This window comes from Natrix helvetica (genome assembly GCF_964273705.1).
Source record: "Natrix helvetica genome assembly, chromosome: 12".
Classification (NCBI taxonomy): Eukaryota; Metazoa; Chordata; class Lepidosauria; order Squamata; family Natricidae; genus Natrix; species Natrix helvetica.
The window spans coordinates 1471512-1495847 of record NC_138556.1 but is presented as its reverse complement, the minus strand read 5'-3'; the positions used below and the strand labels follow the sequence as shown (position 1 = coordinate 1495847).

Below are 24336 nucleotides of genomic sequence, written 5' to 3'. Positions count from 1 at the left end.
ACGGTGGTGATAAGATACAAGGTTTAGATATAGATAGATATTTGGAGAAAGAGAAAATATCTATAGTTACAGATGAGCAAAGGGAAAGATTGAATCAACTTGTAACCACAGAGGAAATTCTCCTGGTAATTAAGCAATTAAAAATTGGGAAGGCCCCAGGTACAGATGGATTGACAACGGTTTATTATAAAAAGTTACAATCAGAAATGGTAGGTCCTCTTAAGGAATTATTTAATAAAATTCAAATGGAAGGAAGAGTACCGCCATCTTGGAGAACAGCCTTTATTTCCCTGATTCCAAAAGATCAGGACCACACCCAGCCAAAAAACTATAGACCTATTTCATTACTTAATACAGATTATAATTTTTTGCTAAAATATTAGCAAATAAGTTGATGTCAATTATACAACAAACGATTCATAATGATCAATCCGGTTTTATACAGGGGAGACAAATGAAAAGTAATGTAAGACAAATTGTTAATATATTGGAATATCTGGGGAAGAACAACCAAGTCCCCGCAGCACTTTTATTCTTAGACGCGAAGAAAGCATTTGACCGAGTGAATTGGCAATTTCTAATAAAAATAATACAAAAGATGCATTTTGGAGAGAATTTCACACAATCTATCAAGGCAATATACCAGAAACAGACAACACAAATTATAGTTAATGGTAGTTTAACAGAATCCTTCAAAATTGAAAAAGGAACAAGACAGGGGTGTCCCCTGTCTCCATTATTGTTTATCTTAACCTTGGCGTTATTGTTGAATAGAATACGTGGGTCAGATGACCTACAGGGAATTAAGATTAGGCATTATGAATATAGAGTACGAGCATTTGCGGATGACTTGGTTGTAACTTTAACCCAACCGGGGAAATTAGCTATCGGTTTAATGAAAATAATTAATCAATATGGTCAAGTATCTGGGTTCAAAATAAATCTAGGAAAAACAAAGATGATAGTTAAAAATATGACCACAAATCAAAAAGAAGAACTAGAAAGAGTAACAGGATGCGAGATAGTAGAAAAGGTTAAATATTTAGGAGTTTACATTACAACCTCAAATGGGAAATTATATAAGAATAATTATGAACCATTATGGCATAAAATACAGTTAGAGATGAATAAATGAAAAAAACTACAATTGTCATTGTTGGGAAGGATAGCAGCAGTAAAAATGAATGTTTTGTCTAAGTTTCTCTTTCTCTTTCAAATGATACCAATACTTTAAAAAGATGCAAATTTGGAAGAATGGCAGAAAGGTATTAATAACTTTCTCTCGGCGGGGAAGAAACCAAGAGTAAAACTTAAAATAATGCAAGATATACGGGAAAGAGGAGGTTTGAAAATGCCCAATTTAAAATTATATTATGAAGCAGTAGTTTTATCAACAATTAGTGATGGATTAATCTAACAGAGGATAGAATACTGAATATTGAGGGATATGATTTGGTATATGGTTGGCATGCTTATTTAATATATGATAACAAGGTGGATAAGATTTTTAAAAGCCATATATTAAGGAATGCCCTGTTGCGTGTCTGGAAAAAATACCAATATAGGTTAAATGATAAGATACCTATGTGGGTAGTACCCAGACACGTGATAGAGAATATAAGTATAGAACAAAAACAGGATGTAATTACATATAGAGAACTTCTTAATATAGAGAGAAGTGTACTATAGTTAAAGCCTTTGAACGTATTAAGAGAGGAAAGGGAAATTCAAACCTGGTTCCAGTATGGACAGTTACAAGCTAGATGGAAAAAAGATCAGACAATTGGTATCACGCAAAATGAGGATAGTTTGGTAAAACAAATTAGGGACCAGAGTCAAATGCATATAAAAAGGTTGTATAATATACTGATAGAAATAGATTCTAAAACAGAGTTAGTTAAAGACTGTATGATAAAATGGGCACAAAATTTCGAAGAGCCAATAATGATGGAAACATGGGAAAAGATTTGGGTAAGAAATGTAAAATTTACGCAAGCTCAGAATTTGAGAGATAATTTTTATAAGATGTTGTATAGATGGCATTTAGATCCCAAAAAGTTATCTTGTATGTATCCGAATTTACAACCTAAGTGTTGGAGATGTGATTGTGCTGATGCTACGTATTATCATACATAGTGGACTTGCAAAAAAGTCAAAGCATTTTGGATAAAAATATGGTGGGTTATTCAAAATATACTTAAAAAGAGGATAAAGTTCACCCCCCAGTTGTTTTTGTTAGATATAATTACAGACTGTACAGTTATAGAGACTAATTTGATTTTGAACTTAACGACGCCAGCAAGATTGTTGGTGGCGCAGTACTGGAAGAGGGAAGAGTTGCCTGCTATTCAAGAATGGATGCTAAAAGTAGTAAATCTAGCAGAGATGGCTAAAATTACAGCATATTTGAAGGACCATTCGGATGAGAAATATAAGCTGGAATGGAGAAGATGGATTGACTATATTCAAAATAAATATCGGACTAAAAAATTTCAATTAGCTTATGAGTGAAAGCACAAGGAATGCTACAATTTACCTAAAGTTAGCTTAACAAAAGGGGAATTAAAGCAAAAGAGGAGGTAGGATGTTAAAATCAGTTAGATTATGCTAGCGTATGATTGTTAAATGTTTATACCCTGTATTTTGCTCTGGGAAGTTGAGGGGAGAGAGGGTCGGAGGGTGGGAAGGGGAAGGGGTAATATTTGTAAAATTTGTTAAAACCTTTAATAATAATAATAAAAAGAATTGCAGTCATTATTGAAGCCCCACAGGGATCTGAAGGTGCAGGTGGCCCTTTGTGCTCTACTCCATTTCTCCTGCAAATGCCACTTTCATAACACCTAGAGGGGGAGCCCAGGCTGTGGTCCAGCTACATTCCAGTTGTCCAAGACAATCTGCCTGTGGGCTGCTTACAGATGGTCTTACAGTCAGAAAGCTCTGATGGGGAGAGCAACAGGAGGAGGAAGAGAGGAACAACCAGAAAAGCTGAATATTTTGAGCCATTGCTCAGCTAGATGAGGTGAACAAGTCATTCCAAAGTAGCTGCTGTTTGCAAAATGTGTCCTAAGAGCAGAATGGCCCAGTAAATAAGCAGATGCCGCTGCAAACCACGATAATGCAGCAAGCAGAAACCGAGGAAAACTGAGGGACCCATGCAATTAACTGGCAGGTTTCCAGGATAGACCCCTGATCCACCACTTTCAAGTGACAATATATTCTTGGCTAATCTAGGCATATTCTGGCATATTTTGAAGCATGTATAAAATTGTAGCAGTATCGATAGTGTGTACAATAACTTATCATTCTGGCCAGGCTGACAAAAATTGTTGTACCATTGTGCACACTGTTGTGCTATTGGCCACAAGCTCTGCTCCTTTGAGGCATCTGATTTGTGAGCCTTGCTGATGGCAGCAGTTGAAGAAAAATGGGAGATTGGAGCAATGGGCGACCATCCTTAAGCTCAGAGCAGAAGATTTATCAGGTGAAAGAATGGAGGAAATAGGCATTGAACTGCTAAGCAAGAGAGCAAAGAATGGATCCCTGAAGGACAGAAGGGAAGCAGCTTTGCCCTGCCAGGAGACAAGAGCCTGATGCTTGCTGAGCCATTGCTACAACTTGGAATAGAGACAAACAGATGCAGACCAAATCTATTAGCATATCAGGCTTTCCAGAAATTGCCAAGGAACAGAAAATGCAGACAGTCGAAAACGGGAGAGATCGTGAAAGCTCAGAATGAAATGATGGGAAAAGATCTTTTTAAGATATAATCAGAATAAAGAACTATATGATAGAAAAATGATAGCAGGTAAGGGGAAAAGGATAAATACTTTACTCCTATCCAAGGTGTGATGGCTCAGCGATTAACGAAGCTGAGCTTGTTAACTGACAGCCAGGGTTCGAGACCCGAGTACTGTGAGATGATGTGAGCTCCTGTTCTTTGTCCCAACTCCTGCCCACCTAGCAGTTCAAAAGCATGCAAATGCAAGTAGATAAATAGGTACCACTTCTGTGGGATGGTAACAGCATTCTGTGGGTCCCAACCACATGCTAGCCACATGACCACAGAAGGGTCTTCAGACAATGCTGGCTCCCCTGGCTAAGAAACAGAAATGAGCACCACCCCATAGAGTCTGAAATGGGGAAACCTTTATCTTTTCCTGAACTGCTATTTTGATGTAAACTTCCTAACAGGAAAGGATTTGTCTGTAAACTGTAACTGTGAAAAGCAAGATGAAGCATGAGACTGATAACAAGTTGGTGGAAATACTACTTCTTTTGAATGTAATATATTTGTTTAGGAGGAGGAAATAAATTTCTTCCTAAGAAATTCCTGGGAATTAGTGTTTGACTGAATCTTTGAGAAATTCTGGGAAATGGTTGAGGTGCCAGACAACTGGAAGTGAACAAACGCCAGCCATAACTTCAAAAAGGACTCCTGGAGAACTAGATCCGACATCTGAGAACAGAATGTCAAAGGATTAATTAGTAGACTATCATATGTTATTATGTCTACTGCTAATCCACAATATTTTGATCAACAAATTATTAAATGGGTCTGGATAAACTTATAATTTATGGAAATATGATTAACATTTCTTCATTAAACAGAAGAGGTATCAAGTATTTTTATTAAGCACTGGGATGAAGTCGTGAAGGTAACAGAAAATTGGGTGCAAATATTTTGGAAAACAAATAAAATTCAAACTGACCTTGAGGAGTTGGAGAATTGGATGGAAACAACAAAATGAAATGTAACAGAGACAAGTTCAAAATTCTTCATCTGTGAAGCAAAACTCAGATGAAGAAGGATAAGAAGCAGCCGTGGCTTAATAGCAGCTCTTGTGAAAAACACTCTTGAATCATAGTGGTTGGAAAAGAGAAGGAAGCAGCAATGGGATGAGACCGCTAAAAAGGCAAATGTACATTGCCAGAGGAGGTGCAGTTTCTAAATCATTTTTTTTTGGGACAAACCCCAATTAGGGCGCCACACTTTGAGAAGGATTCACCGAAATTTCTTCCATGAAAGGCAATGGTGATAATCAGGGCTATAAAAATGAAATCTTCAGAAGAAAACCTGAAGGAGCTGGGTCCATATAAAAGCCCAAATGGGCTTATGATAATACTCTCCAATATCCAAAAGATGTCCCTGGTCAGAAGGTTAACTCCAGTTCTTCATTGACTCAGACTCTTCAACACAGAAAAATGTATTTATATTGCATAGAGTGGCTTCCAATGGGATGTTTCCAACAATCTCTTAACTTAGTGGAATCAATGAGCCAAGAAGAGGTGGGCTCATCTTTTCCTGAAGTTATCTAAAAAGAAACTGGACCATTTTCTGCTTAATTTGGATCCTACTACTTAACAGGGGCTTAAACTTCATGCTTCAAAGAACCTTTAAGCTGTAGAATTCAGCATGCCTCACTCTAACCCTCACCAGGTTATATTCACAGTCTGACTCAAGGCAACTTCCAAGCGTTTGCAGAGACACCATAAAGTGTAGTTTGTGCAGCCTGCACTGCGCATGCGCATGCGCACGCACACACACACACCTCCCCCATATAGATGTACAGTCATGGACATGCAGAGGAATAAACCCGCTTTGTACTACATGCAAATAGAAAACAAAGATCCTCCCTTTCCAGGAAAATGAATCTATTTTCACATTCCTTTCCAGGGAAAAGTGGGAGCTGTATTTGGCTGCACAACTTCAGGGAAGAAGGAAATGCAGGGATCCTAACAACTCTGCATGGGACGAAGGGTAGATGAGAGGCACAGTTCAGCAGAATGTGCCCCCCCACCCACCCAGTGATGGACAGCACTCCATTGGATTATTCAAGCAGAGGTTGGCCAGGGATTGCTTGGGCTCAGTGGCCCTTTGCAGCTCCTGCATTTTTGTGATTCTCTGAGACCAACATTTAGGATAAAAATCCCAAAAGAGAAAAGAACTCTAGTAGCATGGGAAAATCTGAATAATATGATAATAAAAGCCCAGCCCAGCACAATACCACTTAAAAATGAAAACAAGAAACCCAAGAAGAAAGAAGCATGGTTCCATGCACAAACATCTCTCTGATAAACTCAAAGACAGAAAGGATAAGTACAAAAAATGGAAAGAGGGGCACGTAACTAAGGCAGAATATCAACAGATAGCTTGAATCTGCAAAGATGAAGTCAGGAAAGCAAAGGCTCTGAATGAAGAAAGACTTACAACAAAAGTCAAAAATAATAATAATGTTTATTTTAGCATGTAAATAACAAGAAAAAAAGTCAAGGAAACAGTAAGTCCACTAAAGAGAAAGGATGGCAAGGTAGGTAACAGGCAGAAGAGAGAAAGAAGAGCGGCTTAACTCATTTTTCGCATCAGTCTTTAGGCAAAAAGAAATTATAGCCCAACATACCAAATAACTAGAAATAAAAATTAAAATCAGCAAGAGAATGGTAAGAGAATGCCTGTCTGATCTTGATGAATATAAATCACTGGGACACTGGGACATTCCAGAGTTTTGAAGGAGCTAGCAAATGTTATCCCAGAACCACTGTACCAAATCTTTCAAAAATCCTGCAGTAGTGGGGACTACCAGAGCATTGGAAAAGAGCTGATGTGATTCCCATCTTCAAAAAAAAAAAAAAAGGGGGGGGGGAACGGACCCAGGAAACTACAGACAAATCAGTCTGACATCAATACCTGGGAAGATACTGGAAAAACCCATTAAAAAAACAGATCTATAAACATCTAGAAACAAATAAAGTTATAACTAATAGCCAGCATAGGTTTGTTAAAAACAGATCATGCCAAACCAATCTTATTTCATTTTTTGACAGTGACTTAACAAAATGCTGTGGACATAGTATACTTAGACTTGCACAAAGCATTCGACAAAGTAGACCATAACCTACTTCTTGGTAAGCTAGAAAAATGTGGGATAGACAGCATTACCACCAGATGGATTTGTAGTTGGCTGACACACCGTACTCAATGAGTATCCTTAATGGTACTACAACTACATGGGGGGAAGTAAGCAGTAGGGTACCACCAGGTTCTGTCTTAGGCCCAGTACTCTTCATAAATCATTTGGATGAGGGACTAGAAGGGGAACTCATCAAATGGCAGGAATAGCCAACACCCCAGAAGACAAGCTCACGATCCAAAAAAGTCTTGACAGACTTAAACAATGGGCCCTATCCAACAACATGAAATTTAATGTGGAGAAAGTCAAGGTTTTACACCTGGGCAGAAAAACCAAAGGTTCAAGTACAGATTAGGCGAAACCTGGCTCAAAAACTGTCACTGTGAAAGGGACCTTTGAGTTCCGGTGGATGATCACTTAAACATGAGTTGCCAGCCCAAAAAGCTCATACAATCCTGGCTTGTATAAATAGAGGCATAGAATCAAAAGCATGTGAAGCATTAGTATTCTTGTGGCTGTCAGCAGCCAGTAGAGCTGGCAGCAGATTCGGACAGTGAGGAGTTTGGGGAGGAAGATGGGCCAGTCCTGGAGTCTGGGAAAGGCTCTGATGAAGGCTCTGTGTCGGAGGCAGAAAGACAGTTATCAGCTGCTTTGAGAGTCAGACGTCAGTGAGGCAGATGAACAGCTGGAGCCTGTTCCCAGGGTGCGCATGCGCAGATTTGCCAAACAAAGGGAAGAGCTAAAGAACAGGGCTCGACTTGGGAGTAAGGCCAGAGGTGGATTATGAATGGCCCCTCCCAGAGGAAATAAAAGAGGAGCGACAGGGGAGGGGAGTTTGCAGGAGACAATTGGCCTATGACTCTGCAAGAATCCTTGCCTAGTTTTGCAGTTATCGGCCTGGCAGCTCTCTACGCCAGATAAGGTCTGTGACTGTAAATCCTCCCTTGAAAGACTTTGCTGTATGTGAATGAGCAGAATTCACAGTCAATTAATAAAAGGGTTTTTTGCCGGGACCAGGAATTTGCTTCATGCTCTTAGGAAGCCTCGGTCAGAACAAGTACCGCTTTATAAAGCCTTAATAAGACCATACCTGGAATACTGCATCCAGATTTCATCACCACTTTACAAAAAAGATGTTGAGACTTTGGGAAAAGTGCAAAGAAGAGCAACTAAAATAATGAAGAGACAAAAGCATATGAAGAACAGTTGTAAGAATTGGGTACGGCAGTTCCGGTTCCGGCGGCAGCGGCGACGGGCATCTCTTTGCCCGCTCCGGCTCTCCGGTGGGCTTCCCCACTCCTTGGGGGGCACAGGACACCCCACAGAGGGGTCCTGCCGGAGGGGCGGCATCGCGGGGAGCTCCTGCAGCGGCGGCGGCCGGCGGGAGGTCTCTCGCGCGCCCAAGGCACCGGGGAGCTAGCTCGGAGGGCGCCTCGCGTTTCTGCGCCTCGCGCCTCGCTAAAGCCGTCTGGAGAATGAAGCAATTGAAGGAAGCAGCTGCGGTGCGGTGAGGTTGCTTCTCTCTTCATGCCCTATTTTGTACGAAGAATTAGTTATAAAATAACTTTAAAATAACTTTCGGAGTATTCTGGAGGCGCGGCTGGAGGGAGGGGGGTCTTCCCCCCCCCTTGGACAAGCGGCTAGGAATAATTTTGCTCTCAGCCCCCGGGGAAGGAGGAGGGGGGAGAGCCAACGAATGAAGCCTCACCCAGGCTGAGATGATTTTCTTTTCAACTTAATTTTACTTACTACTGTGATTTGTGGACTTTTGGAACTTTTTTAAAAACTTTGTTATGCCTCTGTGCCCAAAACTGGCAGGGCAAGATGGCACACTTCCGTTGTCTTTATGAATTGTGAAACCTGACTCCACCTTTAAAATTCAGGCTTCCGGTCTTTGTCTCCGTGTCTCCCAGAGGAAACTCTTGTGGATTGGTATTTTTTGAACTTTCTAGGGGAAACCTTTCATCTATTGCCAGACTTATTAGAGAGATTCTCTTCTGCCTGGTTCTTCTGCTCCCGGACCTCACCTGGCTACCCTTCTTTTCTAACTGTTTATCTTATATATGGACTGAACTTCTAATGTTATAAAGGATGGCATCCAAAAGACCACCTCCTGGGAAACCTGGCTTTGCCACGTCTGCTCCAACATCTGTAACATCCAGTCCAGCCACACAGTCAAAGATAACAGAACTGATGCAACCTAAGACTATAGAGATGGACTTTCAACAAATGCTTCAACAAATTTTACAGGGCCAGGAGGAAATCAAGAAACAGCTAAGGGAAATGAAAGATGAAATTAAAGAAAATCAAGCCCAAATTTATAAGAACTCACAGAGACTGGATCTTGTGGAAGGGGGGGTGGAGGAGGTGAGGGGGGGGTGGAAGCTGTGCAGAAAGGGAACAAAGATCTTGACATCCAACAGATGAAATTAGAATTTGAGAGAATGTCCTATTATCTTAGATTTCAAAATGTTATAGAAGAAGATGGGGAAAATATAAGGGACATCATGACAAACATTCTGGCTGACTACACACACAAAGAAAAACAACAGATGGGGTGGGATATAGACCTGGTTTATAGAGTGAACTCAGCTTACGCTAGAACACACAATGTACCCAGGGAGGTTCACATTAAATTCCTTAGAAAAAGCACAAGAGATGAGATTCTGGGTGTACAAAGGGGGCAAGCATTGACATATCATGATATGGAGATAACCATTCTGAAGCAGATCCCTAAGAAAATTAGGGAAAAAAGGAAAAATTATTCGCAATTAGCAAATAAATTATACCAGAAGGGGGTGTGGTTTAGATGGTTGATGCCTGAAGGTATGCTGATATTCTGGGAGGAGACAAGAATCAGAATCAATTCACCCATAGAGGCGCAGGCCTTTATGGAAAAAAATAAAACACTCCTAGAGAAAACACCAGACACCACAACGGACACGCAGGACACGGGAGGGGCCAGAGCTCTGCCAGTGGAGGGAGATGGGGCAATAGCAAGAAGACTCAGATCACAAAAATAAACAAGAAAATCACATTATTATAAATTGACCGAAAGTGAAAATGGAATTATATTTGGATTTTATATTGAATTGTTTAATTTGATTGAATTTAATAATAGAACTAATATGCTGATTGTAATCAATTATATACTAATGCATTATATATAAATGTATACTATGGGTATGGAGGGAGGGGCACCTCTCACATTTTGCAACTGCCAAAATTTGTATACCTGTCCATTTACCCTTTTCCCTATAAATCTTGAAAAACCAATAAAATTTTATTACAAAAAAAAAAAAAAGAATTGGGTACGGCCAGTCTAGAGAGAAGAATGATGAGGGGTGACATGATAGCAGTATTCCAGGGTATCTGAGGGGCTGCCACAAAGAAGAGGGGAGCAATTTATTTTCCAGAGCATCAGAAGGCAAGACAATAAGCAATGGATGGAAATTAACCAAAGAGAGAAGCCACCTGGAATTAAGGAGAAACTTCCTAACAGTGAGGACAATTAACCAGTGGAACAGCAGAAATTGTAGATGTTTCATCACTGGAGGTTTTTAAGAAAAGACTGGACAGCCACCTATCTGAAGTGGTAAGGTCTCCTGCATGAGCAGGGGGTTGGACTAGAGGCCCTCCAAGGGCTTTCCCAGGTCTAGTATGATTGAAATAAATCATTGATCTGGCTTCAAGATGGAGGAACTGGTTAGTTGCCTTGCAGGGGATCTTGCTGTGGTTCTCTCCCATTTTCTCTCTTCTTTGGCGGTTTTGATGTCAAGGCTCAACCTTCTGGTGAACAAAACAAACAGGAAGTTCTGTGAAACCTCAAGAAACAAAGACTGGGAGGAGGTCCAGAAGGCAAAGGCAAGTTCTTCTTTCACCGAGGTTGATCTACTTGATCAGACTTTTCGCTTTGGTTCCATCTGCCTGGGACCTTGGCCCTCCTGCAGGCAGAGCTGCATTGCGTGATGCCTTCTTCTTCTTTTCTTCAGCCTCCGTGGCTACTGTGCAGTGGCACCACAGAAGGGGAGGCAGAAGAGATTCTGGCCTAGAGATTCCCCCTTTGGTGTACCCGTAGTTCAGCATTTTCAAACTGGATGTTAATTATGCTTGTTACTGATTTAAATATTCAGTCACATTAATTTTATTTGATATTTTGGCACTGAATTCCTGCCACTGAGAATTCAGCAAAGCACATGACTGTTGTGGGGTAGTAGGCATGTGCCCCAGAGGTGATTGTCTCAGCTAATATGACACAAATAAGGCTGTTTATGCATCACGGAAAGCCAGTACAGGTCAAGCCAAGGCCAAGGTCCCAGGCAGATGGAACACTAAGCTTGACTTAGTGTGGTTGTGTGCATTCAGCCAGGATGTGGCTTATTCAGTTAACCATAACCAAGGAAACCACAGCATAGCACAATCCACAAGCTCACTACTAAGTGAAGTGATTAAAGCTGCATTACAGCGAACTAAGAAACTGAACCTCGAGGGTTGATCTGACGGCTGGTCCATCCAGGTGCCGCCTCACTCTGCTCCCCCCCTGGACAGCCAGTTTCCGGTGGGAGCATGGCATTTACACACCATCTGGTGCCAGAGGTAATCTATGGCCAAAATAGGGACTATTAATAGCCTGGACTGCCTGAGGAGGCCAAATATTGCCTTATTATTTTTCCTTGATTTGGAATGTTTTTGCTTTTTATTGCTCTATGCTGTTCAGATCCATAAATGGTGAGCTGGGCAGCCTTCCCAATTTGTACTCCCTGGTTCCTCTTGTTTCCCCCTTTCGAAGCCTCCTTCACTTGCCTGGCTCCTCCTCAGCTCTCCAGGATTTTTCAAAGAAAACGTGTTCAGCCAAACCGTCAGATGGCTCCTTCAGCTGCACTCTGGGGAGCTATTTAACTGGCCCCCAAATTTAAAGTAAATAGTTATTCCCAGACAATATTTTTATCAGGCTTCAGTCCTGCTCCTTGATGCTGCTTTTTATAATTACAATTTTCCAGGAAAAGGTGAACTTTAGGAGGAACATTATTTTTTCTTACATTTTAGAAGAGATTAAGACAGAATATACTTTTCATGGGCGGGATCAGCTTTAATCTGAGGTCAAAGGAATTTTCAGGATATTTGTCGAAGGAGACAAGTTGTTCATTGTAATAGTCAAAGATTCCACAGCATCAAGCTTTCTTTGTAAGACAGAAGTGGTACTATTCTCTCTTTATTTTAATTGTTAATTAAAAGTCTAGGAAAACAAACAGCATATTTAAGGGAAGACAATAAAATCAATACGCAAATGTCAAAGATGAGATTTTATCTTTGATTGCAGCAACTCACAGCTGCCCAAGGTCACAATACAAGGTCAGAGGGGAAACATCCGTTCCAATCAGGAACAAACAGCAGTCCAACCCCCCCCCCCATTTTTTTTTAAACTTCTGGGAATTAGTTACAAAAAATAACTCCACATCATTGGTGGGATTCAAATAATTTAACAACCGCTTCTCTGCCCTAATGATTCTCCCAACAACCAGTTCACCAAACTGCTCAGAAAGTTAACAACCAGTTCTGCCGAAGTGGTGAGAACTGGCTGACTCCCACCATTGCTCCACATCCTGCACCAATTCCAGGCAGCCAACAGCCCCTGTGACAAAGAAAAATGCACCAATGTTTTTATGTTGTTGTTTTTATTTCTGATGGTTAAGGGGGAAATCTTTGTATAGAAATGGAATTTTCCTTCCTGAATTCTTCAAATTGTTTCTAAATTGTTTTGACTGTCTCTTTTCAACTTCCAGGACTCTCATTTACATCAAGTGAGATACATGCCACAAAGCTTTTAAGTTTCCCAATTCTTCATCAGCTGAAAGGGAATACAAAGAAGCAATGGAGGAAGAAAATTTAAAAATTGCATTTATAGCCATCAATATGACTTTTGAAAACAGGAACAAATGCTGGAAGTCTCTGAAAATAACCTTCTGCACTTTTGTTGGGCATTTTTGAAGTGGAAGCGCACAGGCACAATGGGCAGGCAGAGGCTCCCCACAGGATCCCAGAGCAACCGCCTCGTCCTGACAAAAGATTAAAGCATTTGTATTCAGCTTCTCCTTGCCAATAAGCTGCCCACCATTCAGAGGTCTGCCCTTTGAGAAGTTGGAGGAGAGCTCCCAATGGTGCCTGGGTCACTCCAGTACCTGAAGAAGGCAATTGTAGCTCCTGCTTCCCCTTCCCAAGGGAAGCCTGCCTGGCCTTCTCCAAAACTCAAGAAAGACACTCAGGGGTACCCAAACCCGGGCCGAGGCCTGGTACTGAGCTGCTGACCATTCAGGAGCCCTCAGATAACGGCAAACAGCAAGGCAGCCCTTCCCTCCAGATACTCTCCCTCCCTCCCTCCCTCCGGCTCAACCTGCCAGGAGCCGTCCTGGGGGGGGGGGGCATTTCTTACAGAGGTCCTTACCTGGCATGACTGATAGCAGCTACCCATTCGTCACAATCCTTGGCATCCTCGGTTCTCAGCTCCAGAGTTTTCTGGTTCTCATGATTGAAGTTAACCGTAAAATAATGCTATAAAAATAAAGAGAAACGGCCTTATTCTTATTTATTTATTAGCAATAGCAATAGCACTTAGGCTTATATACCACTTCACAGTGCTTTTTACAGCCCTCTCTAGGCAGTATACAGAGTCAGCATATTGCACCCAACAATCTGGGTCCTCATTTTACCGACCTCAGAAATACGAAAGGCTGAGTCAAGCTTGAGCTGGTGAGAATTGAGCTGCCAAACCACTGGCAGCCATCAGTCAGCAGAGGTAGCCTCCCGTACTGCATCCTAACCACTGCGCCACTGCAGCTCTATTATTTATACTGCCCCATCTTTTTCTTCATAAAAACTCAAGGTGGCTTAAACTAATAAAACGTATAGAACATAACATTAAAATCAACACACTCAAAATGTTTCACGGGAATATACAAGACTGGCACAACAAGGAGAGCCTTGAGCCTCAGGCCCACCAGCTCCCTCAACTGGAGCCCCCAGGCATCCCGAGGTCACCTCTGGTCTGCCAAGGGAGCTGTGGGCAGTGATATCCCCATTTATTATTATCTGAAAGATACAGCCGGATCAATAGGAAAATATGTAATAAAAGGATTTAAATTTATTTTTTAATAGAATAGTGTATCGTAAGTACATGATGCCAAGGAAATGATGTAGAATGTATAAAGGTGCTTCAAATGTAGGTTGGGAATGCAAACATGAAGGGACATTTTATCATGTCATGTAGAAAAGCTAAAAAGATTTGAATTCAAATACATATTTTGATACAGAGGATTTTAAAAATAAAAATTCAATTGAGGCTAGATTTTTTTTATTTTAAGATTAATGGATAAAGCTGGAAAAACACCTTTGGGAGCTTTGGAGAATAGCTTGAGCCCCTCCTCTCTGCAGCAGCCCCTCAAATCTAGGAACCCTGCTATCCTGCCTCCCCTGGTCCTTCTCTTCCCTAGACTAGCCAGGCCCTGTCCTGGCTCTGGGGGTAAAGGAAGCCAGGCCTCTTCTGAAATTAGGATGGCTTCTACCAAATAGCTTTTCCTCTTGAGGAGGAGTCGGGTGGCCCTTTGAGGGGAGAAAACAATCACCACTGAAGGCGATGCCATCTGCCCCTGGGAAAAGAGAGGTTGCAGCTTCCCAGACGGCCCAAAGAAAGAGACTCCACAGTCCCGAGCTAGATGGGGTAGGGAGGAGAAGGAGGCTCAGGGAACCATCCCTTGGAATCTCTCAGGATATTTCCACCAGGACAGAGGGTTATAGCTTTGATGATGTGGAAGGATCTGTCCATTAGGTGTAAGCGAAGAAAGGATCAGGCTTCATTGGATCTCATTTTGGGGCCCAGGCCTGGCAGGGAACACCTGGAAGTCTAAAGGGTAGAAAGTCTGACTGGGTTTCTTCCAGCAGCAACAGGCCCTTTGCCTGGCTCTGAGGCAGAGAGGGGCGCCCGAGGAGGGCGCTGGGAGCGTTTGCCACTCTGTCAGGCATCCTGAACCCAAAGCAGCCTCCAATACCATCCCTTGGATCCAGAAGGCTTTCAGCCTCTGGCTCACCCCTGAGGTGCCAGGCGGCTTTTGTGGTTTTCTAGGCCTTCCTAATCGTATCCCCACCTTTAGCTCAGAGCCCTCATCAGGAAATGGGAAAAAAAGTGGGGCTCTGGGGATAGGTTAGGGGAAACCACAGGAGGCGACAATATATAAAGAAAAGATCTCGTGCTTTGCTGAATCCTAAGCTGAATATGAGCTAACAGTTTGATGTAGTTGGGTAAACCGCTCAACCAACCGCCAAAAGCAATCCTGAGCTGCATCAACAAAAGCAGGGCAAGCCAATCCGGAGAAAGCCATGATTTTTCTCCACAGGCTACATTGGTCATGGAGAATTGTCACTGAAAAATTGACACAGGTTGAATTAAAGCAACCAAGATGAGCAGGGACTTGGAAGGCGCGACCTATGCGGAATGGTTGAAGGGCTCGCCTGCAGGGTGGAGGACTTCGGGCAGAGACATACCTGAAGGGGTCTCATGCAAAGGACCCCAGATGGAGCACAAGGCTGTTCCCAGTGGGAGGACCAGAAAATATAAGGAAAGCGATTATGGTGGCCCAGAGCCAGAATATCCTAAAGAGCTTTTGCGCCACAGAAGAGGCTGCCCTGAGAGGTGTGGAGTCTCTGCGGCGCAGGGAGGGCTCCTGCCTGGGCATCAGGGAACACAGAATGGAAGGTCTGGAAGGGAACTTAGTGGTGGCTGCTTTGGATCTCCGGGATGCCTTTTAGCCTTCCGTGTATGACTGGGTAATGCCCAGTGCCATTAAGATGCATTAGTCGAAGAGCTATTGCCCTGTCCTGCCACTGAATACCAAATGATCCCACGACTCCACTGCATGCTCTGAGCCTTTGATAGTTTTGAATAAATAGCTTTGATTGGATATTAATTACTGTTTTAATTCTAGACTTCATGGACGTGTCAGCCTGTTGAATAAGCCCCAGTGTTCGGTCTCAGCCAAACGGAGGGGGAGGCCCCGGTTTGTTTCAGGCTGCCGTGTTGAAGAGCTGAGCAGACTCAGGACAGGCTATTTTTAGCTTTCTTTGGCATTTATTCTTGTTGTGTTAATTTTCATCAGGGAAGCTTCTAGCCCAGCAAAAGAGTTCTTGCAGTTCATTTGTTCTCCTTTCTGCAGTCTCCTAGGAAACGGAATATTCTGCATGGCCACAGATCCAATCGATTAAGTGGGGAAACAAGTAAGTAAGGAAGCACTTAGCTGCCCCCTTCTGCTCCCACTGCTCTAATCAGAGGAGACCCCAAAATGCAACCTTGGAAGAGATCTTGACAGGCAGAGATTGACCCCGGACTCCCATGGTGGTCAGGGCTGCTGGGTGTTGAGCACAAGGGCCTCTCTTGCCATGCTGTGGCTGCTCTGGGCAAATGCTCACCTGGCACTGCTCACTCCATGTTCCTGAGCTCTTAAATACGCAGAATAGGGGTTTGGCGTCTTTGCCAAAAGAGGTCAAGAGGCTGCTTGGAAGGATGATGGTTCTAACTGAGCACAGCCCACAGCTCTTGCCTTGCCGACATCACAGAGGGGTCCCAGAGCGGGATTTCCACCCAATGTACCTGGGCTTTGCTCTGCCTGATTAATGGCTTGGGGCCACTTTCCTTTTCCATAATGCTTGGATCCCCTACAGGTCCTGATATGTCTCTGCTTTTCCCTCCCAGGTCTTTGTGTTCTGTGCTGAGGAAGGAGGTGCACGAGAGAAAGGGAAGAGCAGGTCGGGGCTCCCTTTGCTGAGCCTAGAAGTGCTGCCTAGATCAACCCAAGGGAGGCCAGAGCTTTAGGTGGCCTGTTCTCACTGACCCCGCCTGCTATCAGACACACAGCACTGAGCAGTTTGGGGGTAACCAAGGGGTAGAGCTATGCCAAAGGATGGCAGAGCTATCTGAAAGTGTGCCAAGTCATGGCAATGGCTCTCATGATGCTGATCAGCCAGCCTGATTCTGGCCAGGCTTTTGCACTGGGGAGTCTCTAATCCCCTCTATCCCCCCCCCCCTGCAACCTGTCTTGCCTTCTTCAAGGGCATCCTGCTGGATACAGTTTCAGCAGCACCCTGGAAACATTGCGGATGAGGCCAAGCAAATGAGGGTTTTCTCATCTAAATATAGCTCTTCTCCCTGGTACTGCTGAGTATGTGAAGGGAAGCAAATCACAGCATGCATCTATGCCAATGTGTACAGGGCCTTATCCTGCAAAAGATCTGCCGTTCTTTCTGATCTTAAATCAGAACTGATTTCCAAAATGATGGAATGTGAACAAAGGACTGCATGTTTCTGCTCACTTCCAAATATCTCCATGCTTGCATAGGGGACCACTTCCCAAGCAAGGATCCACAGGACTAGCACCTTAACCTACTTGGTAAAACTTCAGACCAGCAGTCATGCCTGTACTGGAGGATACATTAGGGTTAGCTTATAGCTTATGCAGGATACTGCATAGATTCTTTGGGGAGGGGGCTGTGGGAAGCATGAGCTAGAGCCAGAGGGAGGAAATGGTGTTCCTCTTGCATTCCTAGAGAAGGAATAGCCTATGCCTTGAGAAAACCTTTATTTCTTCAGCCCAAGAGAAAATAGAGGGAGGACACTCTCCATGCAAGACTGAGGGTGTGCATATCCAACTGCTAAGCACAACTAAGGAGACCTTTGCAGCAAATGCAGGCTCTGATGTCTGAAGGAGAAGACAGCTGGGAACAGTGAGTGACCATCTGTCAGGTCATAATAGAGAGCAAAGGCATGCTGGATGAACGAAAAGAGGTATAATAACAGGAACTGATATTCCTGTTTGTCTGTGTCTCTGTGTCTGGGATGTGTGTGTGTGTGAGTGCCTGTAAAAAAGAGACAAGAAGGACAGCCAGAAATGAGAAAGGGAGAAAGTATTTTGTACCTTGGAATTCAGAATCAAATTCCAACTCTCACAAAAAAAAGAGGCTCTCAGTCTTCAGAGACCCCAGAAAGGGAGTCAGGTGGGTGGGCCTCTGAAGGGCAGAGGGAGTCCAGCTTCATCCTGCAAAAAGTCAGACTTGGAAGTCGCTGATTCCCTTCAATGTGGAATAAAAATGAGAGATGACAATAAATCCAACATCTCATGAAACAAGTTTGTCTCTCAGGAGCCCAGATTAGCATTGTGACAGAACAATTTCCAAGATTGATCAAACTGTCAATTTTCTCTTTCTGCTATTCTGTATGGGGACAGATGATACTGCAATAAGAGCTATAACTGCATCATTGTGCAGAATCCATGGTGGATTCTGGAAGGAAATCAATATTCTGGAGTTTCAGGTGGTTTCTCATCCATTCATCAAGGCCTGGAAAGGACAAGGGAAACTGCCAGTTAAACCGACCACTTAGACAAATGCTATGGACTGGGAGAGGTTGGTTTTCAGGAGCCTGCGTGGCACAAAGAGTAGTTAAAAATGTGTGGTGAAGTATGATTATCCTAATCAGGATAACTTTCAAGATGAAATTGACAACTCCAACTAAAAACCTTGGATAAATACTTATGGGCTGTAGAAAGAGGAGGAGGAAGAAGAGGAGGAGTGGAGGGCTGGGGAGAAAGGATGAGCAGGGAGGTAAGGGAGCAAAGAAGCTTTTCCACCGAAGCATGGCAATAGAGAAGCTTTTATACTGAATCCTAGAACATACGTCTGGGAGGGACCTTGGGCATCTCCTAGAACAACCCCCTACTCAAGCAGGAGACCCTATATGTCATTCTGGACAAATGGCTGTCCGACCTCTTTTTGAAAACTTCCAGTGATGGAGTATCCAAAACTTCCAAGGTCGTCCTATTAAGATTGGAGATAAAACTCTAGAAGAATTTGAAATAAGGATTTGTATCCTGCAGAAATAAAGGAGACAGAATAATTATATAACTATATCTTCGTATTACACAATGAAAATCAAGAATATTCGCTCAACTCATGGCATTATCCAACACAATATGGGAAATATGATCAAATGAGATCATATTTGGAGAGCTGGTAGGATGGCTCTCATGACTGAGAAGGAAGAAATGAAACTCCAAAAGAAGTTTTAGAAAGAGAGGAGATATAATATATGGGATGTTTGGAATTGTTAGAGTGGTATACAGCGGAAGTCAGGGGGGTGGGTTTGTGTGGGAGGTGGGGGAGGGTTAGGGTGGAGGGCGGGGCAATATATATGTATGAATAAATTAGAAGATGGGATTAACGAAACATTGTTATTCTAGGAGAAATTTATATTAAGAGTTATAGATGTTAAATTAGCTTAGAAAATGGGATCAACGTGTTATTATTAATCTAAGAGAAATTTATATTGTGTTTGTTGGGAGGAGAGGGGTTACGAGTAATTTACTTTAAGACGGGGGGAGGGGAGGGGGCAAAGTATTTGGTATAATATTTGAATGTGAATTTTTGCGGGGGGGTTGGGGGGGTATAGCATTTGTATGAGATTTACATTGTATGGCGGGGGGGTGAAAAGGGGGAAAATCTGTTTGTACAAAACTCTTTTAATAAAAAAAAAAAGAAAGAGAGGAGGAGGAGTTGAGCTATAAAATCTACAGCACAATTCAAGGAAAAGCACTTGCTGGTGCTGTTGAGAGTACATTGTTTAAAGTATGCAGAATGGTGAATAAAATCAGTGCTTATAAATGTTATATCTTGCTATGTAATTCAACTATGGAAAAAAGTATGAAAGTGATTACAAAAAGCAAAGATCTTTCCAGACATGTAGTGGTAATGATGGGAGGCTTTAACTGCCCTGACATGCTGTATGTTAGCAGGCAAACTCTGCCAAGTATGGCCCTTTGAGGAAATCACCAACTTACTATTTTTCTGGCACTTTTCTCTTTCAGAAGGTAGAAGAACTTCAACTTCCCTTGTTTAATGGATCAATCAGGAAATCCTACTAAGCCCAATGGATGCAGCAGTAATAGTGGGGTGTGGAACCAAGGAAATCAAACTCATCTTGAAAGTATATCTACCAGAAAGTGGGTTTTAATCCACATGGAACAATGAGATGTAAATGAGAAGATGAGCACAAGGTGGACAGAAATCATTTAAAAAGGAGATGCTAAGAGCACAGACTCTCCAGATGAGAACAAAGGGAAGGCAGCCAAAGGAGCAGAATAGAAGAGGACATGTTGTGGAGAAACAATCACAAGTACAGCAGAAAGATCCAGAATTTTAGAGAATACATACAAGTTGCCAAGCATCCAACTTTTGATCATATGATCGTGCGGATGCTGCAACAGTCATAAATGTAAAAAAATGGGAAGTCATTTTTTCATTGATGTTGTAATTTTAAATGGTCAACAAATGAATGATTATAAGTTGTAGACTACCTGTAGAATGTCTACTGGGAAATTTGCAAATAGCTTGATGGATGAAGACAGAGATCAAAGGTGCAGGAATAGGATAGACAAATATTGTTCACGTAAAAAAGATGTAATTATACTGATCACAGTGACATGGCTGGCAAAAATAAAATGTTAATCTGCATCAACAAAAATATAATTTCCAATCTTCTGCAAATAAAAAGACCACTATAGACAGGTGAACACCCCCCCACTTGATTGGATGGATTTCAGAGGGGCCCCCTCCGAGGAGGAGGAGAGGGGCAAATAGCTGGCAGGCAGAGAAAGGGGAGGGCAGCAAAGTGGAATGGAGCTGGAAACTAAGTGGAGCCACAGGGCCAGAAGCACCTGAGGAGGTCAGGTAGCCCAAAGCCTACCCACTCCTGTTCCAGGGTCTGGGATTTAAAGCAAATCCCAAGAGATGTTAGCCACAATCCCCTCGAAGACATTTGAAAGTGGCAGGCATGACCCATCATCCAGGAGGCTTCAGGCGGAATCCCTGCTCTGAGCAGCCGGTGGATTGCCTGGTGTTGCTGATCCTTTGAAAGCCTGCAATTCTTCCCACCAAGAGAAAGCAAAGCCCCTTTTTCTGTTTGGAGGTTTTGCTTTCAAACTGGGAGTGGAAATGAAATGATTGAATTTGTGGTGCTGCAGAAAAACCCCATTTGGTTGGTGGCTACTGTGAGGCAAAATGTGTGCTATATATAGCCTTTATTGTATTGTACAAAATAAATACAATGAACTATCTAAATGTGTTCCTGCTTCTGGAATGAAAACAGTGGAAAACAAAGCTCCGACTCCAGGAATGCCTCATGAGTCCATCATGTAGACTGGACAAGCCATGAGGCCATTTCAAACTTCCCAACCTTCTTCTTGGTGCACGACTAGACAGCTCAGGGTGTTTGGCAATTGAGCAGAGCTCCCTCCCAGCCCCCCAGCCCCTCCCTCTGGTGCTACCGCCTAATGGATTGGCAGAGACACGAACACAAATGCTTGGCTGCCTGTATGGATAGGGTACCCACATCAGAAGGGCCAAAATGAGGTGAGAGGGAGGCTTTTTGAAGAATAAGAGATAGGAAGAAACTGTAACGCATTTTCAGGAAATTAGAAGTCACCTGGTGTGTTTCTCTCTGCATCTGGTTCACCTCTGCAGCAAGAAAACGGAGGGCCAGAGGTTGCTGAGTCCTTCCTGCCTATTCAGCTAGCGGGAGCTCTTTGACTTTTAACAGAATAACAGAGTTGGAAGGGACCTCAGAGGTCTTCTAGTCCAACCTACCTCTCAAGCCAGGAGACCCTATACCATTTCAGAAAAAGGGTTGTCCAATATTTTCTTTAAAACGTCCATTCTTTTTTAAAAAGCAATGCTTTCCTACTCATGACTTACACTTAAGCAGAACTGAGATGACGACCCATCATGAAAACTCAGAAATGGTCCCCCAGAAACATGTGCATATACATGGAACAGAAATAAGGCTGATTGGAATAATCCTGTAGCCGTAAATCAGTTGCAGGCAGCCCTTTAATTGTAATTTAATGCAGTTGTTTTGGTGTTGAACTGAGACAGGAAAAGTGCTTTAAATAACCAAGATGTGGAACACTATTGTGTCCATAGAAATCCCGAGTAACAGATAGTCCATTGTAATCATCTGCAGCAAAGGATGATCTAGGACTTCACAGTTGAGTTGGTTTGCTCAAAGCACCCCTGAGGAAGAAGGTGCCAAGAAAGCAGTGAGCTTTCTTGAGGACCTCACTGGCCTAGACGTCTCCTGCCCCGTGTTCTGGCAGCTGGCCACTTGGGCCAGAAACGATGTGAAGGAAGGGGAGTGTGAATGGCTGCAGATGAGCACAGTTTCCCCCTTTCCTCCGTCCAGAAAATCAAGAGGAGTTTGGTGGCACTTTTTCCAGTAAACCAATTTTATTAAAAGTCATAAGCTTTTATTGATGCTTTTAATCTGAAAAGATGTTACTAGACTCTTTCTTTCATTAATTTTTATGTCACAAAGACTAACTGAGCTCTCCTCCTGCAACACCCTCCACTTGGAGCCTTGTATTTTAGTATGCTGACTAATTAACTGGATAGGTTAATACTTAATTTTATAAAGGAACATGCAGTTCCATTCACAGTAACTTATTTTCTGGATGGAAGGGGAAGCTCTCGCCCTTTGAGTCTGCGGTGCTGAAGGGGGGAGGACCAGCTTCTGATGCTGCTTATTAGGCAGAGGGGGGTGGGGGAGGGGCAAATGCACCTGGCAGCTGCTGAGAGACTCTCCAACATAATCTCCCCTATGCAGAGGAGACCCCAAAGCGGCTGGCTGGGCTCAGAGTTCCCCAGCCTCTCTCTGCTTCTCCATCCGTGTGCCCCCTCCCCCTCCCCCCCAAGATGCTCCCGTCCCACCTGCTTCTCCAGTGCATCCTTGGGCTTGGGTGAAGGTGCTCTGTCGCACAGGCACCCTTCCAACAGGTAGAGGCCAGCCGGCCGCGAACTGGAGTCGTTCTCGAAGTAGAAAAGCATGTTCTGGAGGAGGGCGAACCACTTGGGGTGCCATTTGGTGTTGTCAGAGCTCCTCTTGCTGAGGTAGCCCCGTCGGGCCCCTTCCTTCTTGGCCAGCAGCCCCAGGTAGACGGCGTGCCCGTCGTTCAGGCGCAGTGCCTTCTGCATAGTGTGGGCACAGGGGAGCTCACAGCCGCAGCAACCGCAACGTCGTTCGGCTCAGCGGAGCCCCAGCAGGCCGGAGCCCCTCGCGCCGTCGGCCCGCCTCTCGCATTCCCGCCGCCGCCTGGCTCAGCGCGGGCACCTGAGCGGCAGGTTGGACGGCCAGCACTGCGGACAGCGCCGCCGCCGCGCTCCGACCAGCTCTCAGCACCGCGGACAGCGGCAAACTGCGGCAGCCTGGCGGCGCTGGGAGGCTGCGCGCGCCCCGCCGGCCAGCCCGAGGGAGAAGGAGCGCCGCCGCTGCCCTCCTGACTCCCGGCCTGCGCCGCCGCCAGAGGGGCTCGGGGGTCCCGGGCCGGGCGGGGCGGTGGCAGCCCAGCAGACCGGCGCTCTCCCCACCGGGGCCGGCGCACGAAGCCCGTCCTGGCAACCGCGGCGGCGCGCCTGAGCCGAGGTTTATTTTTAGCTTCCCTCTGGCGCCTCCCAACGCCAAGGAGCCGGTCGGGAGGACCCTGCCCTTCCCCGCGCCTTTTGCGGGGCGGGACTTTTCGATCAGCCGCGGCTGCCGGGAATGCCGGTGTCCCCAGCAGGGGAAGTTCGCCATCCTCGCCTGGGTCCCCCGAAGCCCTGGGTCATCTCGTGGCCGGCGGGCCGTCCCAGCCCAGCGGGCGCCCCGTGCGTCAAGCCGGTGTGCAAAGGAAGGGTCCGGGGAGTAAAGCGCCGTCCACAGCCGGGCCGGGGCGGCTAAGAGTCCGGATCTCTTATCCAAGGGTCAAACCACAAGATCCGCAGGAACAGCCGCTAAGCTCATTCCAGTCCAGCCTCCCAGGACGGGAGAAGCGGCATCCTTTCCTTTCCTTCCCGCCGGCATCAAGGCCACTTCTGAGGAAGTTACATTCCTAAACTCCATTCCCGACTCCCATTTTAGTCAGCCAAATTCCCAGACTCCCATCTGCCTCCACTGTGCAGGCTCCCTCCAACCTCTTTTAGAAAGTTTCCATGCCCTCTTAGGCAGCCCCTTTAGTTTCCATGCCACTTTCTAGCGTCGCCATTGACAAAGCAGAAGGCAGGCAGCCTCAGGAGGGACCCAATGGCAGAGCCTGGGAAACGCTGAATGTCCTGCCCGAGAGAGGCGCCTCTTTCCCCAATCGACTCCTTTCTTCCGCCTCCGATCATAAAGACTTCTGCCTTCGCTTTTGGCCCTTCTTGCAGCAAGGGGATCTGAGTCGGATGGGATGCCCAGTTGGGCAAGAGGAGGTGAAAGCAGTAAATTCTCTACCCAGAACACTAGCCAGATTCCCCCAACAGGATCAGCTTCCCTAGATCTCTTCAAGACCCAGGTGGTTACTTTGGACAATGTGCTCAACTTGGT

General features: G+C 44.4%; 1 protein-coding gene across 1 annotated transcript in view; it reads right to left on the bottom strand.

The window, feature by feature from the left end:
* RASGRF1 (Ras protein specific guanine nucleotide releasing factor 1) overlaps positions 1-23350 on the bottom strand; it is a 54687-nt gene extending 31337 nt beyond the window's left edge. The window contains exons 1-2 of the mRNA XM_081965181.1: positions 22707-23350; positions 13351-13457 (exon numbers count right to left, since the gene is read on the bottom strand). Of these exons, the coding sequence (XP_081821307.1) occupies positions 13351-13457; positions 22707-22970 (371 nt within the window). The 5' untranslated portion in view covers positions 22971-23350. The remainder of the gene's footprint in view (positions 1-13350; positions 13458-22706) is intronic.
* Positions 23351-24336: the final 986 nt, after the last annotated feature.